Genomic DNA, 24,643 nt, shown 5'->3' with positions numbered 1-24,643 from the left:
CACAGCAAACCATGTAACCCTCAATCTCATTCAGTAAAAACTCCTCTCTGGCAAGCTGCAATACAGCCTTCACATTGTGAAGACAGCTTGACCTAAGAAAAAACTACAGAAAAATAGCAGTTATCTCTCAGAGTCAAAGGAACATCACATGGTAGCCAAATGAAATCCAGAGACACAACCTATTCAGTATGGACACAGTTCAGTTAAAGCAATGCAGGTGTGAGCCAGAGTGTGCCACCCCACGGCCAGGAACTGAAACAATCCCTGGGATGAGCACATAGATACATATATTATAGTCACTTCAGTCTTTCAGAGAGTCAGGTTTCAGTTAGTTTTAAATGAGGCTGAAGTTTTTATTCTGCATGGGAATAATGTCTCTCTGAAGTAGATTTTAAAACCAGGAAAACTTTTTTTTCTATTTGATTTTCTAAAAAGTCTAATTTGTATGTAATTTTTTTTCAAATAAGAATAATTAAGAATGCCAAATCAAGTACCCAAAAATTAGGAAATACCATGTCTAGGATTGACGTTTCAGACTGAATTCACATATGTTCTATACATTATTCATAGTTCTATGATTGGCTGGTGGGTTTTTTCCTCCTTCCATGGAACTATACAGCTTTCTATTGAGTGAAAAAAGAGATGGAAAAATGAGATACTTTACCTCAGGCAAGGGGTCTGGTTTTCTGGGTTTCCAAGATTACAGCTGCCAAGAACAGGTCTTTTCTGTGGTAGACCACACAGCCAAGGGTGCCCAAGCTCCACAGCACCCTGCTACATGAGCCATCAGGGAGAACAGGATGAGATTAGGCTTCCTTTGGATGCCTAAGGTGTGCTGCACTGAAAGCTCACTGAAAGAGAAACATTTTCCTTTGTGACTGTCATTTCCCGGAGCTGATTTGGTATTTTGCAATATTTCTACCTACCTCTGGGACAGAATGAGAGAAAATAGTCCAAACCTGTAACAAAATCATTTAGAGTAGGATATACATGAACAAACAAAAGAACTCGAATATGCCTACACTGACATCCCTGCAGTTTTCTGACCCTTGTCAGCTCAGGTACTGACAGCACAGGACACTGAGCAGCACAGACTGCAGTGCTACAGGCTGAATGTGTAAATGAGCCTGCATGCCTGGATTCTGTAATTGTATTACTGATAAATGAACCACACAGTTTAAAGTTAACTTAGTACCACTTCTATGAGCAGCAACCACCTCTTGATTAAAATGCTGTATTAAGAAAACTGTCTTGCCTATGAAAAAAAAAAGCTGTGAAAACTCTCCAAACACACATATTACAGGAGACATTTAATGTACACTTAATACAATTTCACACAATCAATGATATGAGCTAACAGACCTACAATTTGGTGTTTGCTTTTCATTAATTCAAGGATTTTTTTCTCAGATGGGTAGCAAGTCTTTGCATATTTATTCTTCTCAGTGTTTAGGGCTGATAGAAAGTTGAATGTGAATAGTCTGCCAAAGTGTTCTTCTCCCAAGGCATTGAGCTCTATCATGTCATAACGACAACTTAGCTTTGATGACTAAACACTGCTTATGTCAAAGGTTTAATGAGAACAGACTTATCCATCGTAGAGGGAATTAAGTTTAGTATTTTAGTAGAATGTTTCTGTATTTGAATTACACGGTTATGCACAAGAATGTGAACTAAAATGAAAAATAATGTAAAATTGAGAAAGACTTTGAAGAACACATTACTCCTTAACAGTGAATTTTGATTTAGGATTCTGTCTCAGCTCAAAAAGCTCATCATGCCAACAGGAAGAAAAAATAAGATGAACTTTGAAGGTCAGAGAGGAACATGGGTTACTCATATAACTGAACTCTTCTCTTAGGAAAGAAATCCTTCCAGAAGCACTGCATCAGAAAAACTGTAACAATTCTAAATCGTGTTTGCCCAGTCTGAGAAGGCAATTGAGCACTAATCCAGGTCTACCAGCCACGTCCCAGGTAAACAAGCTCTCAGGGGACAACATTTTTTTGCAACATACACCTTGCTTTAGCAACCTCCTTCAAGCTTCTCTCCTAATTGAGCTCTGTGCTTTGTCTCTCTTGCAACCCCAAAATTAGGTGTTTATGGGGACTTAGCCCCAACTACCCCAGGTACTGTTAGAGGAGACCTTGAGCTGTGACTCAGATAAGCATGTCCTCACATAAATTTAAGCACAGTTGTCTTGGGGTAATTCTATGATGATTAGTCTATTACCTGATTGTCTGCTTCATGCCCAAAAATGGTTGCTGTAGCTTTAAAGTGGGTCTATGGGGAGAAGGGAGGCTTGAATGGGCTTTTCCAAAGCCTCACCCCCAGGCATTTGGCGTGCCATGTGATCTTGGTTTTTGCTTGGCTAGCATGGTTTTTTTTGTTAGCCCAGGCAGAAGGGGTTTTATTGACTTTCCCTGGCCTTGGAGAGGCTGCAGCAGCAATTCTTCAGTGGCTCTTTGAAGTGAACTGAGTGGTTTGGTTTTGGTCTGAGATCAGAGACCAGCAGGAAAGACAAGGGGCTTTCTGCTTTGGCCCATGTCTCAGAAAAAGCTAAGCCAGCAAGAGAAAGCTCACCTGCTTCATCTGCTGTGTAGAGGGGACCAACAGAGACTCACCAGGTTTCACATCTGTTTGCCCAAACTGCTGCTTGAAACTACTGGGGGTTTTTTTGTTTGTTTGTTTTCCATGAAAACCCATGCCATTTTGTCCCCACCAAGGGGCAAACTGCTGTTAGATTTTTTCTTTCCCTGGCATTTTGGGTTTCTGTTCCAGTGTGTGTGTGCATGGGGGTGGAGGAGGCTAAGTTCTGACAATTCAATGTCTAGCATTTATTTGCCTTTTACTGTGACATGTGGGCACTCTGTCAATAACAGGTTGGGGGTTTTTTTCACTTTCATCCACTGGTATTTGTTTCTTATTGACAGAAAGGGATTGTTGGAACCCTTTTCTTTTTTTAAAGGAAACACTCATTCCAGTGTTTTTCTCTTAAACTTGTCTCTATACCAAGACAACAGCACGAGACTTCAGAAGAGAATTTTTCTGATACTCTACTGTTTCCTTTAGCAGCCTCTTTCCAGTCTTAACTGGACTAAACTGGAATTTCTACTCTTTGTGTCTCTTCCAACTCTTATCCCAAACCTAGGTGTCAGGTGAGATCCAGCTCAACATTCTCAAGCCATAGCCCAGGTGAACATGTCCTCAGGGAACAATTATTTTTGTCCCCATCCCTTCCTTTGGCAATCCCTTTTCAATCCCTGACCAAATGAAGTGCTAGGCTTTCTCTCTTTTCCCAAAGCTGAACATAACCAGATCCCCAATCATAGGTTCAGGCTGAGACAGCCCAAAGCCCCTAACCATGAACCAGATGGAAACTTAGCTCTGAGAATAATTCTTCCCTGCCCCACTCCAAATGGGGATACAAATTTGGCCTGTCTCCTGACCCTAAGCCTAATTGTAGCCAAAACTCCAACACCTGGTATCTGCAGAGATCAGCCAAAGACCCCAAGCCATAGCCATGATGAACAAGTTACCCTAAGAGAATTCCTACAGCAAATATTTTTATCAAAATAGAGCTCTATGCTCTACCTTGTTGAAAGTCTAACTTAGTCTGAATGCAAAGGATGGGTTGAGCCTTAGTTCCAGATCCTGAACTAGCACCCAGATTAAAAAGATTTCAGGGAAGAGGTATTTTTGCAGCCTATCCCTTCCTTCAGCTGTTTTATCTCACTCCCAACCAGAGATGAGATGATGACAGATGATGATGTTGAGAGGAGAGAGATGTTAACATTAACCCTAATCCCAGGCATCAGTTGAGCCTTCCCCAACACCCCCAGCCATGGCCTGGATGAAAAATGTCTCCAGGAAGAATTCTATTCATGTACTACCCCTTTTTGTCAGCTCTTAGTAGCTCCACACCAAGTGCATCTCTAGGCATGATGACCTCATTCTCCAAAACTAACACTTAACTCCAAGCCCATTCTTCAAACTGTGCTGAGTCTCGGCTCAAGGCACACAGCCATGGCCTAGATGAGAAATTTATCAATGAAAATTCTGTCTGCAGATTACTCATCCCTTCTCCAGCTACTTGTTAACATTGGTGATGGTGATTCTTGGAACAGGGATGTTTTTGTTGTTGTTGCTCCCTCCTTTCAGCAAAATAATCAGTATATAATTTAATATTTTCAGTGAATTATGTCCTGAGTTCACTTTAAAGCAACTCAGAGCCACGATCCATATAAGACAGCAAAATTGCTTATTGGTCAAGATTTTTTCAATTTCCTGTCACAACACCCTTGAATGTATTTTACCGGGATTTTGCTTATTTAAGTGATCAGAGGCTTCATCTGCTTCTGCTATATCCATCTGACTTCTAGTCTAAAGAATGCCTACAGCTGCAAGACACATGGCTTCAATATTGTTCAAGATAATCATAAAAAACACTTGAAACAGGTATTTTCAGACTGCAAAGCAATAGTTAGGTTTTCTTCATGCTATGGCAACTGGCAGGTATGGAGTTTTAAATATGGTGGGAAAGTGTATCTAATAGCAAGTAATGCTTGCACGGTCAACAGAGCTGACATTTTAAAAAATAAGTTTAAGCTTTATTTCCATTCTTTTTTGTTTTGCCATTATTTTCTCCTTTTTAATGTGTCATGTGTAATGTGTCAATCTCATGCTGTGATCTTCATGAAAATGGCATGAGAAAGACAATGCCTTATATTAGCACTGCTGGAAGAGTCCTTAGGGTAACTTTGATCAGATCTACTAATACAATTGAAGATTAATACTAGACTAATATGTGTCTAGTAATTAAACTAAATTAACTAAATTCTAAGTAAATTACAGTCACAAAGTCACACAGTCTTTCTTCAAAATATTTCAATTTGCTACAACTTTATGTCTATTTATCGCTCTATCTCATTGGAAAAGAATAAAAATATATTTATTTTTTTCAGATTAACTTACTGTACCAGCCGAATCAAACCGAAACTGGCTATTTCCAGGTGCGGATCTGCTCCCTTTGTGCTTTTTGAAGACAGAAATGTTTTTCCGACAAGAGCTCGGCTCTTCACGATGCTGCCACTTGGTGGTGTCCCGGCGCTGCAGTGAAAACCATCGTGTCAACCGCTCGGATTGATGAATTCAGCCCCACCAGGTTCTTGCGGTGCTTTCTGTTCTGTGGCCCCATTTTAATATATATCTATATACCTATATATATCTATATCTATATCTATATATATATCTCACACAAAACATCCACTGTAGCTGAATTATGCTTTCAAATTTGTTAGGCATATTTTTCTGATTGATGTATTTAAAACTATAACTACATGATCACTATTCTGTCATCTCTATCTATATAGTGCAACATCTAAAACTTACAGAATACTTTATTTGGGATGTTAGGGTGGCTGAAATGTGCAACCAGTTGCAACAACAACAAAAGTTAATATTTTCTGAAAAATGAGAACAGTCTACACTAAAGCATCCTTGACTAACTGATGTCCTTCTATGACAAGGTGACCCACTCAGTGGATGAGGGAAAGAAAGGCTGTGGGTGCTGCCTGCCTGGACTCTAGTAAAGCCTTTGACACCATCTCCCACAGCATTCTCCTGGAGAAGCTGGCTGCTGAGGATTTGGGCCAGTGCACAGTTTGCTGGATGAAATACTGGCTCGATGTCAGGCCCAGAGAGTGGTGGTGAATGGAACTAATCCAGCTGGCAGCTGGTCACTTGTGGTGCTCCTCGGGGAGCAGTACTGGGTCCAGTTCTGTTCAACATCTTTATCAATGACCTCAACAAGGTGATCAAGTTGACCCTCAGGAAGTTTGCAGCTGACACCAAGTTGTGTGGGAGTGTTGATCTGCTGGAGGGTAAGAAGGCTCTACAGAGGGATCTGGACAGGCCAGATCGATGAGCCGAGGACACTTGTAAGAGGTTCAATGAGACTGAATGCTGGGTCCTGCACTTGGGTCACAGCAAACCCAAGCAATGCCACAGGCTTAGGGCGCAGTGCCTGGAAAGCTGCCCAGCAGAAAAGGAGCTGGGAGTGCTGGCTGACAGCTGAACATGAGCCAGTTGTGTGCCCAGCTGGCCAAGAAGGCCAATGGCACCCCGGCCTGTATTAGAAATAGCTTGGTCAGCAGGATCATGAAAGTGACTGTCACCCTGCACTCAGCACTGGTAAGGCTGCACCTCAAATCCTGTGTTCAGTTCTGGGCCACTCACTACAAGAAAGATACTGAGGTGCTGGAGCATGTCCAGAGAAAAGCAACAGATCTGATTAAGGGGCTGGAGCACAAGTCCTGTGGGGAGTGGCTGAGGGACGTTTAGCTTGGAAAAAAAAAAAAAAAAAAAAAAAAAAAAGAGGCTCAGGGGTGATTTTATCGCTCTCTCCAACTACCTGAAAAGAGGGTGTAGCCAGGTGGGGGGGGCGGCCTCTTCTAGGAAACCAGTGACATGGAGAGAGGACATCACCTCAAGCTGTGCCGGCGGAGGCTCGCTTTGGACATTAGGAGGAATTTCTTCACAGAAAGAGTGGTCAGACATGGGAATGGGCTGCCCAGCCTGGAGGTGCTTAAGGAAAGACTGGACGTGGCACTTAGTGCCAAGGTCTAGTCGACAGGGCGGTGTTCGGTCATAGGCTGGATTTGATGATCTCAGAGGTCGCTTCCAACGCCTCGGCCGCTCCCGGCGCTCCCGCTCCGTTCGCTGCCTGCCACGTCGAGACCGCTGCGGGCACCGCCCTTGGCTGGGCCGGGCCGGGCCGGGCGCGCCAGGGAGGAGGCGGAGGAGGAGGCGGGAGGTGCCGCCCCCGCCCCGCGCCGCTGATGGCGGTGGCGGCGGGGCCGTGACGTCGCGCCGGGCGGAGGGCGGGGAGGAGGAAGAGGAGGAGACCCGGGCGGCCCCGAGGCTGAGGCAGCCGCGTCCTGCAGAGGCTCCTCTCGCGTCCCGTCCCGTCCTACACCCACCCCCGGCGCCTCCGCTTGCGGCGGGCCGGCGCGGCTCTCCCGAGGCCGCGATGCGCTCGGCCTGAGCGCGCCCTCGCCGCCCCGCCCGCTTCGGGCCTCTACCAAGCCGGGGACCGCGATGGCTGCGGGAAGCTGGCAGGAGGCGGCGGCCCGGTGGGCTGAGGAGGCGGCCGCCCCGGTGCGGGACGCCTTGTCGGGCGGGCTGGGGCTGCTGCGTGCCGAACTGGGCCTCGAGCTGGGCCTCGACCCGCAGGCGCTGCCCGCCTGGCTCGCCCTGGCGGTCCCGGCCGCGCTGGGCTTCGCGCTGCTGGGGCTGCTGCTGGCCGCGGCCTGCGGGGGCGGCCTCCGCAAGAAGCCGGCGCGGAGCGCGGCCGTGAGGAAGGGTGACGAGGCGGTCGGCGCGGGCCTGACGGCCGGCGGGGGCCAGGGCAAGGCGGCGAGCCCGGGCCCCGGGCAGCTGAACCTCAAAGGGGATGAGCAGAAGAAGCGAAACAGGAAGAAGCTGCCGGAGAAAGCGGCGCGGGTGAGCGGGTTGTGCGGGCCGGGAGGGCGGCGGGGTGAAAGGCGCTCTGACGGTGGCACCGGCCGGGTCCCGGTGCGGAGGCGACGGGGTCGCGTCTGGCCAGCGGCCCCGGGCGCGGCTGCCGCTCCCCAGGGCCCGTCGCCGCTGGGAAGGATCTGGGTTCCATAGAGCTTCCCCCCGAGCTGCCGTTCGGTATTTGCCTGTGGAGGGAAGGGATGGGGGAGTCCTGACTGCTATGGGGCTGTCTCGTGTCGTCTGGGTTATTTGGTTGCTTTGAAAACCTGCAGGATCAGCGCTGGCACAAGTAAACTACATGTTAATAGTCCTGGGTGATGAGAACTAAAATGTTTACGTTTTATTGTAAACAAAAATTATATGAAAGCTAATACTACTAGTATTATTCACTGAATAATAGGGATAGCAACCAGAAGTGGAGACCATAGCATGGCCTAGAATTTCAAGCCCGGAGTTGTAGGTAGTCAAAGACTACTGGAAGCAGCATTCTAAGCCCTGTAAATGCTGTGATGATTCAAACTTGAGTAAGCTTTGGCATTGTATTTTCAACAAAACATGTTAGTGTTAATGTTGCTGTTAGCGTGCCTTAATAGGAATATGTCTGATTTAGTTGTTACAGTAAGGATCATCTCCTTTAATAAGGAAATCTGTGTCTTAGCAGCCCCTTAAAAAGAGATAATTCCTGTAATTTATATTTTTTTAAATCATCAGTATGTGGTGTGGGAACCTCCCATCTTTGACAGTATGTGTCCACTTAAGAGAAAATTAGTAGAATGCAGAAATTGTCAACTGTCCTTTTAAAGCTTACAGTTGTCACAGTTTTAGGGCTTGAAGGGATTGCTTCTGTAGCTTTTATATTGTTAGGATGTTTGTAATCCTATTTATGTCCAAATGGATTATAGGAATGAAAGTGTAACAGATGTCCCTTGCCTATTACAACTGTGTCATATAATTATATCTTGCTCTATAAAATCTGAATTGTTTCCCTGATGATGAAAGGAGAGACAATGGGTTTGTACCTTCATTTGAGTCTGCAGCAGCATTAAGATTTGAGAAGTTTGGGAAACTTTTTAATGAGAATGTAAAGCTAGAACATCTTAAACAGAAAAAAAAAAGTCTGCATATACCACCAATATGTCTTTGAGCACTGAAGTTCTGGAAGTTGCAAGAGACTGGATGCTGAGCACCAGAAGAGGAAACATGGTTCAGAATATTTCCAGTGTAGCTAGGTTCTCCATTTTGGCAAGGCATGCTAAAGATGTGATTTTTTTGCCATCTTGAGAAGCAGATACTTCAGTGTTAAATAAATATGTTATGCTTTCTTGACAACAAAGACTGATCCTAGAAATTAAATCGATTTTGCTTGGTTTACTTAGTTGAAACTCCAGTATGAAAACAAATCATAAAGTCTTGCAAGTCATTGCCTAAGACATTAAAAAATGCCTCCACAGAAGATAGAGTGATTAGGTAGATGTCACTGTTGACTTGAAAATGCTTTGTAGTATAGGGCTTCATAAAAGCAAAGTTCGGTAATTTTATATAAAAACTAACTGACATTTTTGGTTTATAAATAATTGGACTCTATTGAACTTGGTTTACATAGGCATAGAATAAAGTTAGAGCAATGTAAAGCAAATCTTTTTGTAATCGAAAGAGTAAAGTAGTTTTAAAGTTGTCATTCTGTATAGTTAAGGTTTTAAAGGTTATTTTTATAGTACTTTATATTCATTATTTCCATGGTGAAATGAATAAACATCTACCATCCTCCAAAAGGAAAAGCACAAACTGAATCATTAACTGTAGTGCAAATAAGTTTATACCAGTGACAAAGTTTAATAGGTCTGCCTTGTGCTTATTTTCCAAGATAAGTTTAGAGAGACCAATATTAGCATGTCCCAGTGTTTTCTGACTCTCATATGAAAAATTCTCAAAATAACTTCAAGACGCAACAAAAAATTTTACTGATTTCTGCCTGGTCATTTTCATTGTGTGTTTTGTGTGCTGTGATGCTATTACTGAGGGCTGGGAGGGGAAAAGAGTAAGCCTATTACCAGTAGATTTACTACAGGGCTTGCTATGCCAGGGTCTAGATTTCCATTGCGGGCGTTTCGGAAAGCTTAGAGCAACTGGTCTGTGGCCTTAAGAACACACTACAGATGTCTAATTAAGAGCTGTAGGGTTACTTTAATACAGAATTACTGAGCTGACTGTATGGCAGGTGATGTGTAACACTCATCAGTCAGGATCAGAAATGTCCTTCACTGTAGCTTTTCTGAGGAAGAGTAGTAATTGCTTTTTTCCTTTCATGTGGCTTTATTCAGCACCTGTATAAGTAGGGTACAACTTATCTCATGTTCTTAGTAAAATAGGTTTCTTTGAGTAGCACTGTATTGACTGAATACAGTAGTACCTATGAGATTCTGTTTATTTACTTGCTGTGACAGACTGAGAAAAAAATGGAGCTGAAACTGTTTAGCATGCATTAACATTAAGGTTACAGAGCCAGTCCTCGCTTTCTCAGGCTGCTTGGAGCAAGGTGTATCATGCTGTCCTTACATCAGATTCTGTGCTGTAAACCTGAAGCTGCTTTTTTTGTTATTATTTTAACTCCTGGAAGAGGCAGAGCTCTTTGGCCCGATTAAGATTTTTTTTTCTGTCCATAAAACTTAATATTTAATTTTGATTTCTTTCCCTTCTGAATAATTACCGTGCCTCTGTCTCCTACTTCAGCAGAAAAAGGTGAAGCTGTTTTTTAATGGTTTCTGTGCAATCTGCCAAACACCACAGAAACTTGAGAGTAGCCATCTTCTGTGCTTTGCTACCACTTTGGGAAGCCATTCACACCATCTATTTGTAGATGTGGAAAATACCACATTGACTATGTACTTCCTATTGTTTGTCATGCACCTGGAGACTAAATACTACACACTCTAGTAAAAATATTTGCATTCATGTGAAGAAGTTTCATATTTGGTCTGCTTGAAAGAACTTTCTGGGTTATGGCTGTTCAGTGCTAATTTGCACTTAGATTGTGTAAAGAGACTTTGCTTTCAGCTGATACTCATGTGTTGGTTTGTGTGTATATTAGTGGTCAAATGTCAGCAATAGGGCTGTAGGATTCTTCAGGCCTCAGAGAGAAAATTGCTCAATTTCTTTCTGAAGAGAAGCTTACTGAAAGCATTGGTAAACAAATTATTTAATTGGCCAAAGATATTCTGAGCAGTGGTATCTTTATAATGTGTAACTGAGGACTTTGGTTAATAGTGTTGTAAGATTGAAGTGATAGTAATTTCAATAATACTGTTTGAAGCATGAAACTGAGTTATCCTTTGCACTACCGTGTTTAATGGGCACTTTCATTTTGACAGTCTAGGCAAAATCTTTTCTACATTTGGTATATCTTAACATCCTCATATGAATGTATATGGAAAAAGGTTTGAGTATTGAAATTTTAAGGTCCTCAGGCAAGAAAAGCATTCAGTAATCAGTACTGTTACTGGCAGCATTGCTTCTGCCTTGTTGCATCATGCCTAGCAGCTTTAAGATGATGGCAAATAATATATTCCACCATTTTGAATTAATTAATTTTGTCAGTGGATGTTTAATATATTACCCATAAAGTTTTAAACTTTGGGCTGTGGTTGTCTTTTTTAAATGAAACATTTCTGAATACTGTAGAAAAACATTTTTCATTCCTGCTTCTGTCACTTTCTTTTGTATATCCAAAAATGGTCACATGTATTTTGGTTAAAATTCTGTGATTCATCTATGGGCAGAAAATAAATGTGGAAAACTCACTGAAAAGGAGAGTATTACAATTAAGGCATGTATTTCTCCCTGAATGTTTCAAAATGCAAGTCTTCAAACATATTTCTAAAGGTTGTTGTTGGCATGATCAGATGATCAAACAGCATTTTGAACAGTCATTTGGATGAATTTTTCCGGAGGGTTTTTAGTGGGTATGAATTAGTTTATTAGTTCAGAGAAACAGCTGAAGTTTTTTTAAATTAAAGATTAAAACTTGTATTTACTGAATAGTTGGGAGGGATTAAGAAAGTAGTTTTCTATTCAAGGTATATGTGTAATAGCTAAGAAACAAAGCAAGGAACAGAATTTTAAAAGTTAGTTGACTGTAAACTTTTTTGATACACATCCAATACTAGAGGCATCAAATATGTTTTCTAGCTTTACTGCTGAACATGCTCTGGAGAAAATAGAGAGGCACAAGAACTGAGTTTTGGCAATGAGTTATTTTCAAGATTAAATACCAGTTCTTTGGTATCCTTGTGGAATATACCATGCCAATAAGGTGGACTTTATTGAGAAGAACCTTTAGAGAGAGTTCCTAGACACAGACTTGTAAAATATATTTAATTTTCAGAATGCTGAAGGAAATGTACTGCGTATTAGATATGAGGAGTCTAGTTTGAAGCTGGTTGTTGCAGGAGAAGAGGGGTTAGGTGACCTGATCTTTCAATTTCTATTTATAGTTACTTTGAAGAAGTTGGCATGCTTGCTAACGACCGTAAGCAATACTATGTTATGCACTGGTGAAATCATGCCAGGGTGGTTTGAAAGCATAATACAATGTGGCAAGACTTAAATGCCTGTAACAGTTAAATTGATGATCAGATCTAATATTTGAAGGAATAGACCACAGTAAGTTGTGATATGGCTTGTGTTTTACTTGAAAGCAATTAGTTTTGTGTGGTGCAGGGTTAAAATAGCTTTTGGATTTTTAATAACAAAAAGCTAGCTAAAGGTAATAGAGCTTAAAATTTATTTTGAAAGAATTGCAGGAATTAAAGCAACTTTGAAGTAGCTATTTATGCTTATTAAGATTCCAGTCATTAATTTTTCCAAGTCATTCTGAACGTGAACCAGTGACATTTGTGGGGACTCTATCAATTACTGTTCTTAGCAGTTGTTTCTCATGAAGTGAAATTAATGGCTGACAGTAGTGTAATCTTTTCTGCAGTTAATCAAAGTAACTTCTGTCGTAGCTTTTTGTTAGAAAAAAATTACTTCTAAATTACTACATTTCTGTGTGGGGAATATGCTGGCTAAGGTGTATGCCTTTGTTGTCAAAGGTAATATAAAGACTCACTTTATGATTGTCCAGAGTTTTAATTTTAAATGTTGAATAATACATGCTAATTTTCCTTCTTTAATTGTGTGAGGGGAAATGGTAGACTAATGTAATGCCTGTAATCAAGTCTGTCTGAAAAGAACAATGGGGTGTCGTGCTTAGTCATGCTTCATGTTTGATTTCTAATTTCTGTTCTGCTATGAAGTATAACTTGTGAAGGAAGTGAGCTGGGAGGGATATGCATAGATAGAAATTGCAGATGTTAGGTAAATGTAGAAAACTAATTTTAAAAATTAGTCCTCGTGCTGAATTGGTACAAAGTGGTAATTGTGTTAATTTAATTAGATAATTTATGGCAGATTCAACTGTAGCTGTTCTGAATCAGTTTTCAGAACAGCTACAGGTAATTTTAAAAGCTGGTAGATTTCAGAAATTTATCTTTTGTTATGAAATTCCTGGATTGAATAGGAGTGAGATGGAATGAGAAGACCTGTTCTCTTTCCTTTTTCATTTCTGTGTTTGGTAAATACAGAATTGCAATAGACCCTTTGAGCACCAATCCACAATTTGGTCTGCTGTGTTCAATAACCTTACAAGCATTTTTCAATCAACAAGTACTAGCATTTCAGTAATAGTGTAATTTGAACTTTGCTTCATCTGCTTTGTCTAATTTTATTATTTACACTCATTGTTTACACAGCCTAATGGACGGTCTTTCCTTGATGTGTCTGAAGATGAAGTAATACAAACTGTCCGTAAAGACAATATAAAGCAGCCTGTGGATGTGGAAAAGAAGAATGAGAAGGTTAGTTATGGATACAAAGCCATGTTGAAGTGTGGTATATATTAGTTCAATATCTAATAACTCTGGTTTTGGTTTGAAATCCTGTCACTTATAGGAATGAAGAGACAGATATCTTACTGTGAAGAGTACTAATCTAATTTGGAGTTGGAAAGAGCTAAAGTAGTATTTCTTAACTTCTGAGACATGCCTTATCACAGAATGTTTGTCAAGGAAGCCCCACTCCCAGCCCCCCACTAAACACTGATATCTCTGTTCATCATATGACAGTGTTAAGCCTACAGAAATAAAGTTTGTTTCATCTTGATGGCTTCTATGTGGATGCAGCATAATGATAGTATTGTTAAGTGCCTTGTTAATGGTCTACCAGTTGGGGAACTACTATTCAAAGGATTAAAACCATGTGCCTGCTTATTTATTTTGCCAGATGTATCCATTAGTAATTAGAGTTCTTCATTTTTTATGATAGATGTGAGCTTTGAAGTCTAGTGTGAGCTTTGAAGTCTAGTGTGAGCTTTTTGTTATGCAAATTAAACATCTACATTAAAAATCTTTTTAAATATTGATCTGCAATGTATGATCTAAAAGGTAACCATACTACAGGAAGTGTTATTTTTTTGAACTGTGAGGCCTAATCTTGTTTTATCATATATGTTGTCATTTATGGGATGCTTGTGCCTTTGATAATTCTTTTGCTTGGTTCTTTTGCTAACATTGTGCATATTTTCCCACTGTCATTGTTTTCTGACTTATTTTCTTCAGTAAAATGCTTTTGTTGTGACTATACTGAGGAAAAATAAAAGATTATACATAGACAGTCAGAAACACTTTGCTGTGAGAGTGGTGAGGCACTGGAACGGGTTGCTCAGGGAAGTTGCAGATGCCCCATCCCTGGAAGTGTTCAAGGCCAGGCTGGATGGGGCTTTGAGCAGCCTGGTCTAGTGAAAGGTGTCCTTGCCAATGACTGGGGTTGGAACTAGATGATCTTTAAGGTCCCTTCCAACCCAAGCCATTCCATGATTGTTGTCATTTCTTTAGCTCATTCAAGCTTTAATAAATATAGTTGACTACCCTCTGATAACTTTTGTGGTTAGTAGTTTGGCTAAAAGGCTGGAGGCAGCAAACTACTTTTAGTTTGCTGTAGGGCTTTAAATGTTTCTGCCATTGGCAAATTGAGTGACTTTTCTGTGAAATAGGTTTGCCTTAAAGTTCTGTGCTGTGTGGCTCTTTCTCTTCCCCATGTTTTGCATATCAGATTGACTTTGCTTCATTTTTTCTCAAGAACATAACACAATTTAAACATTAATTAATAACTCTATTTGCAGATTTTCAAATAGATGAATTCAACTTCGTCTTAAAATTGCAAATGTAGTGATCTGAATTTTAAAATGTGAAACTGTAGCTCTAGGATCCCTAAATGGATGTGGGTGATGATTTAAATTGTGTTTTCATATCACTTTGGGGGACCCTGGTCAAAGAGTGCATGGGTCAGGAGGAAATTGTTACCCTTCAATTAAAAGCATACTTAAGAACTTCCTTTGAACTACAAGTAACTGTGCAGGCTTTCAATTATTTGGTAAGGCTTCTCAGGGCATCTGCAACATTCGTAACATAACCCTGCTGAGGTTTAAGGGGTCCTGTGCAAGTGTCTTTGTACCATCTTTGGAATGGGTGGTATAAGACAGTGGCTCTGATTGAAGGTGTATGTGCATGTGTGTACATATATAAATACATATAATCTGTGGCCTGAAGAGCATGCTTGGTTTTTTGTGCTTCAGTATATGCTTTCAGTGAAAATCACACATTCTTTGTGTTTCTGTATTTCTTGGCTGCTCCAGGGTTGTGAATTTCGTGCATGCTTTTCTGCTTTGTGGGCAGGAAAGCTTTAGATAATGTCTGGACTCTGGCTTTTCACAGGGTTTATGATTGTGCAGTTAGTGACTTGCCACAGTACAGGGATTTTTTTGCTGTTTAGTATAAGGGACTGTTACCTAAGAAGTGACTCTGTGGATGAGACTAGGAAGTTAAAATGTCATCATCCATTCAGTTCGCAAGCACGTAACTACTTTGTCTTGAATACTAGAAATAGTTACTCAGCTAGGGATCCAGAAGAAAGGTTTATTTCTCTATTGTTCTTGCATTGGCCACAATGCATCTTAAAGACTCAAACAATTTTGGCAGGCCTGCAGTATTCCTCATGTGCTCTTTGACTGTTGGCAGAGCCAACACTGGCGTCTTTGTGTGTTGCAGAAGGTGACACTTTGAATGCACAGACTTCTGCAAAATGACCGGCTGGCTTGCCCTGGCTTTAGCATCCCTTGCTGTTTCTGTCAGATTGGTACTAAGACAGCAACTGGTACAGTACCAAGTTTAGCAGGTGGTGGGTTAACTGGGTAAAAAATGATGGTTCTGGTTTTTCAAAACAGAGTAACACGGTTTAAGAAAGCAAATACATTTTCAAGATTTGCATTCTTGTTTTTTTTTAAAAATACTGTTTGTTAATCACAAACTTCTTTTTCAGCTGTTAAACTTTGATGTTTTCTGGAAAAGTGTAAAATTTGATGGCAATACTTCCATAGGAGCTAGTTATTTAAGGAAACTGAAGTTAGAGTTTGGAAGAGTAGTCATCTTGAACTTGTGGGAGACTTCTGATGTAACTTCAGATGTTGTCTTAGTGCCAGAGGAGAGTTGAGTAGTTATAGCTTTGTGGATGGAAACTTTAGGCTCTAAATTTCCAGTCTTAGTGTAGCTGCAAATGGGAGACAAAGCTACAAACTTACTAATCTTCCTCTGTTGGAGCTTGAAGAGGCAGTTTATAACTAATTTTAATGCTAATTTTCACTTCCTTTTTAATTCTTTCCTTAGAAGTTGCTCTAGCAAATAATTTGACTTGTTCGTATTTTTAGAACCAGCTCTTCTCAGGTTGCTTTTGAAACCAGCCCTTCTCTTTTGGGGGCTTTTCAGAAGTTAGAAGCTGTTGTTAAGGTTGTCTGCTGAGCAAATGAGAATTCTCTTTGGGTCCCTTAGTACATTAAACCAGGAGTTAACGTTCAAATCAGTTCCCTAAATGTTACAGCTGTGGTGATATTGCATTACATATAAGCAGCATATTTTTAATCATCTCTGCTGCACTAGCAAGCTATACTACTCTCAGTACCTGTACTGAAGCTACAGATTACTTTCAGGATGTGGTAACTCCAAGGCATATGAACTGCATGCCATTGTGGGGGCCCATAGAATGTCTGCAGCAGCTGTGGTAATAATTTAGGTGTTACTAATTCTGAATTCTAGAGAGATTGTTAGACACTTCTTGGACATTTAAGACTAGAAAACCAGATAGTGGGAACTCAGGTATACAGCTGGCAATGACTAGTCTGACTCTGGAAGATGTATTCCAGAAAGGCATCCAGCGTTCTTAGAATATTTCAGAGACAGTGAGTAAGTGATTAGTTCCCCTTCTAACATTTGAGTGGATAAGCACATTTCTTTTAAAAGTTTTTTTTTTTCATTCATGTTTAATTGCTAGTTCTTACATCTTTCTGCACTTGGTTGAAAAGCTTTTCAGTATTGTATTCTCTTTCTGAGAAGTTAGCCAAGTCAATTTGCTCCAAGCCTTTCAGCAGTATATTTTCTCCCAATGTCTTGGGTGTTTTTTTTCTCAATACTATCTTTTCAACACTCTGTATTGCTACCTATTGCATCAAAACTATTTGCAAACATAGTCATGTCTGTTCCTATTTGTTTAGCTTAGCTCTTATATCCAAGAAGCCATAACTGATGAAACTTTGTCGGGGGGGTTGAAATTTGTAATGTATGCTGTCTAATCACAGCTTTTGTTTTGAAGTAAATTCCAAGCTGGAATTTTTAAATTTTTTTTTAAGGAGTTACTGGCATTATTTATGTAACTTCATACTTCTGGACAAAACAAATTTTGAAAGAGCTCTTTACTCCCCCGTGACTGTGATGCTGCCAGCATAGCTTCTTCTACCTGGCTTTGTATTCTGCAGCATAAGTAATGTTCCCCCCACCTGCCATTTCTGTGCTGCATAAGTCTTTCACAGAGGGTTGTTCAGGAGAATCTGTTTTAAATTTATTTCTGTATTTTGGGTGGGGGCAGGGAATTTTGGTTCACTATGCCAAGTAATCAGTAAGTAAGTATTAAGATAATGTTTTCTTTTTTGTTCTAGACAAAGAAAAAAAAGAAATCAAAGGGAGATTCCAAAACGGTTCAGGATACATCTCGTCTAGATGGAAAGGAAGTTGATGAAGGTACTGGGCACAAACATACAAAATGCAAACATTATGGCTTAAATGCTGTGTAAGATTTACTTGTGTTTGGTTCTTAAAGAGACCTAAGAAACTCATAACTCCATAGATCACATTACATCTGGAAATCTGATCTTTAAAACAGCAGTATTTAGTAACTTCAACTGATTTTTTTAAAGTAATCTTATAAAAACTGAGAAGTTATGAATAGTAGGGTGCTCATGTTATTAATGTTTTGCTCTGTGAAGCCAGGCATTATCACAGAAAAATTTACCTTTGGCCATTTGTCTGTGTTTTCAAACTGAGGTTGAAGCTGACTGGTTTAACTGCCCTCAGACTTCTGTTTGATATGATACAAGCTAAAAATCTTTCCTTCCTCTCTGACTTAGTGATGTTTTCATTTGGGTGATGTTTTAGGAGCCTGGGAAACAAAAATCAGTAACAGAGAGAAGCGTCAGCAGCGTAAGCGAGACAAGGTGCTGAACGACGGTGGCTCAGGAGAATCAAATCTCCAGGGTATAGAAAACACAGTTACTGTATCTATTGAACAGCTGATGCCAACACCATCACTTCCAGTTGGTCTCAGAAAAAATAAAGGTATGGTGCTTGATAGGTCTGTGAATGTGTCCTAGAAAGATGTCTTTACTCAAATGCTCAACTAGTGACTCTGTTTTGGATATGTTAGGTGTATTTGGAGGTAAAACTCTTGAGGAAATTATTTCAAGCTGTGTGAAAGTACTTTCTTATTGTGTAAAACTTCCCCTTTTCTAGCCATATTTTTGGGGAAGCTCAAGAGAGTGTTTTGGAGCAAGTGGCTAAGACACTGGCTTCCATCCACACTGTGTGCTGTCGTTTGCATAGGCCTGTCCCTGTTCCTACACTCTGGCTTTGTGTCTCTGCCCTTTGTTTCCAGAAACTTCAGAGGCATCCTCAGAACTGCTGCAGGCAGCACCAACTCCTTAAGATTTTGGGTGCTTCCTTGTGGGAAGGTTATGCCCCTGAAATTCGTTTAAAATATCATTCATTGCTTAACATGTAGGCATTTTTTTCCAGTGTAGATTTAGTAGCATCCTGTACTAAAGCTGTTTGTAATGGTAAGGCACCTGTGGCTGAGACTTAGTGGTCAATTACTGTAGATGAGGATTCCATAGATATGGCTGCTGCTGTTATAGAAATGAGAGATTGCATGGACTGATTCAAAGTGTGTGTAGGCAGAGGAATTCATATTTGGGGAAAACTGAGAAATAGGTGCTTTAATTAAATGAAACTTGATGATGTTCTAGCAAAGTGACAGACTGAGCCTAACAACTCTCTGGTACTTTGAAACAATTTATTGAAGTTTGTATGCCTCACCCTTCTGTTTCATTGACGCTCATTTGCATCTTGACTGAGTGCATGCTTGTTGCCCTGAGGACTAGATCAGTTGTTTCCTGTTGCCTTTCTATTCCTATCCATTTATACTGAGCTTCAAGAAATGGTAGTTCCAACTGTCTCTATGCACTGTTGCTAATTATAACTACCGTAACCTCTCCAGTCAGAATCCTTTATGTATGATACAAAAAAGGTATCTTATTTATCACCAAAAATAATTCAGCTATATTTAGTGTTTTCATGGTAAGGTAGAACTTTAGAAGCAGTTACAGGGCTGAAATACTTAGAGCCACTCTTTGCAACCTGTGTTTTAGATTTATGCTCTTCTTTCATTGGGAAAGTAGCTAAAGTTCTTTGAAATGTGCAGTTACTTGGTATATGGGTCTTAAGTCACTTTGAGTCTGTTCTGTCTGCAACATAAATATGAATAATAAAAAACAGCATTTTAATTTTGTCATTAAGTGTTCTGGAATTGTCTTAATTTACTGTGAGGTAGTAATATATTCTTAAAATATTAGTATTGGTTTGTTAGAAGATTTTTACAGGTGTTGCTGTTTAAAAAAAGCTTCATCTATCTTTGTTTCCCCTTTCTTCTTAATCAGGTGATGCACTTTTGAATGCACAGATTAACAGTTCTAAACCTTCAAAGGGGGAGTCATCAATTCCACAAGGTAAAAAATTTTCATTATTGGGCATCCTAAGTAACTAGAGAAGTGAAAACAGCAACTTTTGGTGCAGAATTTTAAGTTAATGACACAGAACTTTATTGTACATCTGGCTCTTTTGGCTCTACAAATGTTATACTTCTAAGTTGCAGTTATTTCTTAAGAAGTTGAAAACAGTCTCTGTTACAAGTAGAAATACAATTCAATATTTTGAACTTCAGACAGATTACTTACTGTAGAAATTTTTATGTACAGAACAGTAACATCTATTTTTAAGCTCTGCTGAAAAATAATTTGCTAGCTTTTCACTTATTTGTGTTAATGAATTTCTTGCTCAAAGAAAACCCTTATAACTGCAAAGACCTCAGAAGCCCTGATTATTGTTTACACTTGTTTCAGGTTGCATATACATCTATGCATATACATATACTCAGTTCTTTACATTTTCCTTTGAGATACATAAGAACTTTCAAAATGAACGTATTTACATATAAATACATCTTTATGAAAAGAATATACTTGACACGTCATACACAACTTGAAATATTTGACTAGTGAATCTTAGCAGTTTTCTAGTAACATACTGCTGTAATAACACTTGAAGTGAATTAGTTTGACATAATAAATCAAGATGGTTATCTACCTATAGCAAACATTAGCTGTGTTGCTTTAATCAGAAGTAGCTAGTGTAAGTAAGCAAGCCAACAAATAAGTTATTAAAATACAGATCCAGAAAGTGAATCCCTTTCTGCTTGTTTTTGAGAGCTTTACTTCACATGCAAACTTCCTGTACCATGGCACAGAAGGAGGGAGCTGTATTCTTCAGAGATGCCTAATGGGAGGACAGGAGGCAGTAATCAAGTTTCACTAAGGGGAAATTCTGACAGGTCATGAGGAAAAAAGCTTTAATGAGAATGTCCAGAGATACTCTGAAATACCAGCCTTTATGGTTTCCAGAATTTCAATAATGTAGTATATTTTTGAAATTTTGAACAGAAGGTGAGACTAGGTGACTTTGAAGAGATCCTTTTCAGTCTTCAGTTTTCTGTGATTTAGTGAAAATTGGCGAAGAAGTTAGTTAGAAGTTAAAGTTTCTGACGAAAGTGTAGTATTATAAACAGAGAAGAATCAAGCTCCTGCTTCAGGGCCTCAGCTGTCTTTTTCAAAGTTACAAAAAGGTTTTTCTACCAACTGCAGTTTGGTTTCTGTCTCTTCAGTATTCTTTTGTTACCTTTTCCATATTATACTAGGCAGATGTTGACTGACAGGAGCAATGCTAGTGCTATAGAGAAAGGGCAGTGATTTTGTACAGTGGTGGTGATCTTACAGATGTCTGTGTTTGGAATTGATTTGTCTGAGAAAATCTAGGCATAACTCACCTAATTAATTCTATGTCAGTGAGGCCAGCTTGAATTGGGCATGTTCATGCTGCCTGAGTTACAAGTTCATTTGAAAAATAAAATGTTTGCTCTGTATTTTTTGTTGGCATATGATACTAACCAGACTTGATACAGAGATGAGGGTTTGGCTTACTGTTTAAGTGTTACATTTGTAATATGCAAATATTTCTTAATTGGTTGTAGGACAGCAGTTTTTGTTTTTTCCACTTCATATATAAAAAGAGAAAGATACACTTTTGATATGCAGAGCACTTTGAGAAAGGTTTGTGATATATAGGAAGTGAGGCTGGATGCACTAGTCCTTATATTTTATAGGGACATAAATTTTAAAAACTTCCGCCATGGTCTTTGTCTCAGTGTACTGTTGACTTCTCAAAGTATACCTTAAACTTGCAGTGGCTAGTAATTTCACATCAGGGTAACATGTAACAGAGACTCTTGCAGTGTTTGGTATTTTACCTTAGTGTTACGAAATATGTTAAATTGAATGTTACTGTGATTTTTCTCTTACTGTGAGGCACTCTAGGGTCAGTGTGATACCTGTGCGCTTTGTAAATACTGTGTAGTGTTTGGGAAGTATTTTCTAATACTTGATAATTTCATCTACATCCTGCGTGGAGAACTGCTGCATGCAGTTGTAAAACAGAAAATACTCTGTTTAGTGCATGGGCTTTTCCACAAGTTATCCCTGTACTCTCTAAGATAAATTAGCTGACAGTGTTAAAAGTACCCTCCTCACCTTTTTTTTCTGACCTAGAGGCACCAGTTCCCCAGTACATCAACCCTATGAAGAAAGGGATGAGGAAAGGGAGTGCAGTTGGTGCTGTTTTTTCCTCCCTCTTTAAGTTAGTAGGCAGATGGTGCATATCATCTGAACTGGAAAATCAGCTGAGACAGAGCAGCAGCCCTGTCTGTATCACAGTGGGATAGCAAAGCTGCTGTTCATTTGGGGGGATTTTATTAAGTGAATGTGCATTTAAGGGATATTTTAATTCTTCATCCAGTTCTTATTTTAAATAATCCTTTTGTTATTGTTGTATTTAAGTTTCTCCGGGATTGAGTGAAAGCCATACAGTAAATGGAGGAAGCTGGAATGAGAAGTCTGTAAAAATCACCTCACAGATTGGTGTAGGGGAGGAGAAATGGACATCTGTTCCTTCAACTGCAGCTGGGAAGAGGAAGACTGAAACATTGGCTTGGGGCCAAGACACTGGAGATGCTAATGGAAATGGGAAGGACTGGGGTGTAAGCCTGGTGGGCAGGCCATGGAAAGAGCGTTCTTTGTTCACTCCTATTGGTAAGCTATTTAAGCTATTTCCAAGAACTTGCTTCACATAAGCATTTTTACATAAATGTATTTTTTACATATCTGTAAAATTCTTAGAAATATTTTTGTGTTTCTATATTTTAAAAATCTTGGTGTGGTCTAATGAAATGTTAACTGAACAATTTCTGTTTCCTCCAAGTTCTGATGGCTTAGTATCTATGTCTCTGTGTACAGTTAAACTGGGTTGTTTGAGTTTGACAGAATTATTTCTGTGAAGGAAAGCAGTGTTGTATATCACTTTCATGAAGTTCTGAAGATGATTACCTAGTCATTTTGAAGTGTAATTGAAATAATGTCTTAAAGGCTAGTTTGTAAGTCTATTCTGTTGGTACAACATGATTAAACTAACTGTGTATTGGCAGGTATATTTTTAGGCCACAGGCATAAACATTGTTCTACTTTTGTGACACTTAGTGTTATGCTTTTTCTCATTAGAAATTGTTTTTTAGTACTCAGTACAATTTTCTGCCTATTTCCACTTGTGCTGGCCGTAGTAATAATGGAGATTTCTTGATTTCTCACTGCACAACAATCATCAGCTTATTAGTAAATGCTGTAACATGGCCCTTCCCATGGTTCACTCTAAGTAATCCTCATCTCTTCTGGAAAGCAGTGTTCCTTTTTAGTCAGCAGTATTACTTCAGTCTTGTCGAGCCTTAACCCCAGCCAAGCCCCATCCAGCCACTGACTCACTCTCCCACCAGCAGGATGGGGGAGACAATCAGAAGAAGAAAAGTTGGAAAACTCATGGGTTGACATAAGGTCAGTTTGATAGGGAAAGCAAAATCCGTGTGTGCAAGGAAATAATTCTCTGCTTCCTGTGGGCTGGTGGGTGTTGAGCCATCTCCAGAAGAGCAGGCCTCCATGACATGTAATGGTGACTTGTGAAGACAAGCACCATAACTCCAAATGTCTCTCTCCCTTCCTCCTCCTTCCCCCAACTTTATATACTGAGCATGATGCTGCATGGTAGGGAATATCCCTTTGGCCAGTTGGGGTCACCTGGCTGGGCTGTGTCTCTCCAGCTTCTTGTTGGGAAGACAAGCCTCAGCTGTCTCACTGCCAGCAATACAAGAAGTGGAAAAGGCCTTGACTCTGTGTGAGCACTGCTCAGCAACATCCCTGTATTACCAACCCTGTTTTCAACACAAATCCAAAACACAACCCTACCCCAGCCATAATCTGCAGAAGTCTAGACCTTCTTTTATTTCTCTGGTGTATTTTGAAATTGAGTTCCTAGGCTAGATCTGATATACCCTTGGAAGCTTTACCATTGCCAAGGAGAAGTAAAGGGCTTTTTTATGTTGTGCTCTGTATTCTAATATGGCAGTTCATAGTGACTGACCAGCTTTTTGTTGGTTTTGTTACTGAGGATACATCATGTCTACCAAGCTGATTTGCTTCTGGTAAAATGAGTAATTTTGTTGGTGAAGGAGAGCAGTGAAAGTCTTTCATGATGACTTGATTAATGATTTCAACACTGTCTCTCACAGTGTTGCTGTATCCAAACTAGAACAGGTAAAAATTTGGTCAGGCCCAAAGTAATGGTCAGTAAGGAGGCTGGTGGCTGGTGACAAGGGGGATGTCACAGGGCTGTACTTAGAACTGTCCTGTTTATCATCTTCATAAGGGACATGGAGGAGGCAACCATTCACATCCAGTTTCCAGATTACACCAAACTTAAATGTGGTGGCTGGAACAGTCCAGATCAGGGATCCCATCCAGAAGGGCCTAAACCTGATATGAATAATGGGCCAACAGGAACCTGAGGGAGTTCAGTGAGGATAAATGTCAAGTGCTGAATCTGGGTTGGAAGCAACCCTGGCTGGATATTGACTGACTGACTTCCAGCTTTGTGGATAAGGGGTCTTGGTGGGTACCAAGTTGGACATGAGTCAGCCATAGATCCTAGCAGCAAAGGACACCAGCAATATACTAGGATGCATTAACAGAGGAGTCTAAACTGGGGGGATGGTGATTGTCTACTTTTTGGACAACATCTGGAATACCTGTCTGGTTTTTAGCCCCTTCTCCCCCAATGAAGTAAGTGTAATTCTAAATAAAAGCCACTAGTAATTTTTACTGGCTATTTCTGCTTATTTTCTGCCTTACATATAACAGCAGTATCTCCTATTTGTGAAAAATTGTTCTGAATTTTATTCCATTCTTTAATATATAAATATATAGATATATAATGTACTCCAA

The 24,643-nt window shown here is 40.0% G+C and overlaps 1 protein-coding gene across 2 annotated transcripts in view; it reads left to right on the top strand.

Annotated features, from left to right (window-relative positions):
• Window positions 1–6,901: 6,901 nt before the first annotated feature.
• Window positions 6,902–24,643, top strand: part of MTDH (metadherin) — a 31,997-nt gene continuing 14,255 nt past the window's right edge. The window contains exons 1-6 of one of the 2 annotated variants that reach the window (XM_056484100.1): window positions 6,902–7,503; window positions 13,308–13,412; window positions 17,597–17,678; window positions 18,093–18,272; window positions 19,649–19,717; window positions 22,157–22,408. In XM_056484100.1, the coding sequence (XP_056340075.1) occupies window positions 7,099–7,503; window positions 13,308–13,412; window positions 17,597–17,678; window positions 18,093–18,272; window positions 19,649–19,717; window positions 22,157–22,408 (1,093 nt within the window). In that variant the 5' untranslated portion in view covers window positions 6,902–7,098. The remainder of the gene's footprint in view (window positions 7,504–13,307; window positions 13,413–17,596; window positions 17,679–18,092; window positions 18,273–19,648; window positions 19,718–22,156; window positions 22,409–24,643) is intronic. The other variant, XM_056484099.1, reaches the window with a different exon arrangement.

The sequence above is a fragment of the Oenanthe melanoleuca genome, chromosome 2, assembly GCF_029582105.1.
Source record: "Oenanthe melanoleuca isolate GR-GAL-2019-014 chromosome 2, OMel1.0, whole genome shotgun sequence".
NCBI classification, from domain to species: Eukaryota; Metazoa; Chordata; class Aves; order Passeriformes; family Muscicapidae; genus Oenanthe; species Oenanthe melanoleuca.
The sequence above is the reverse complement of the archived record's forward strand: the minus strand, read 5'-3'. Positions and strand labels throughout refer to the sequence as shown.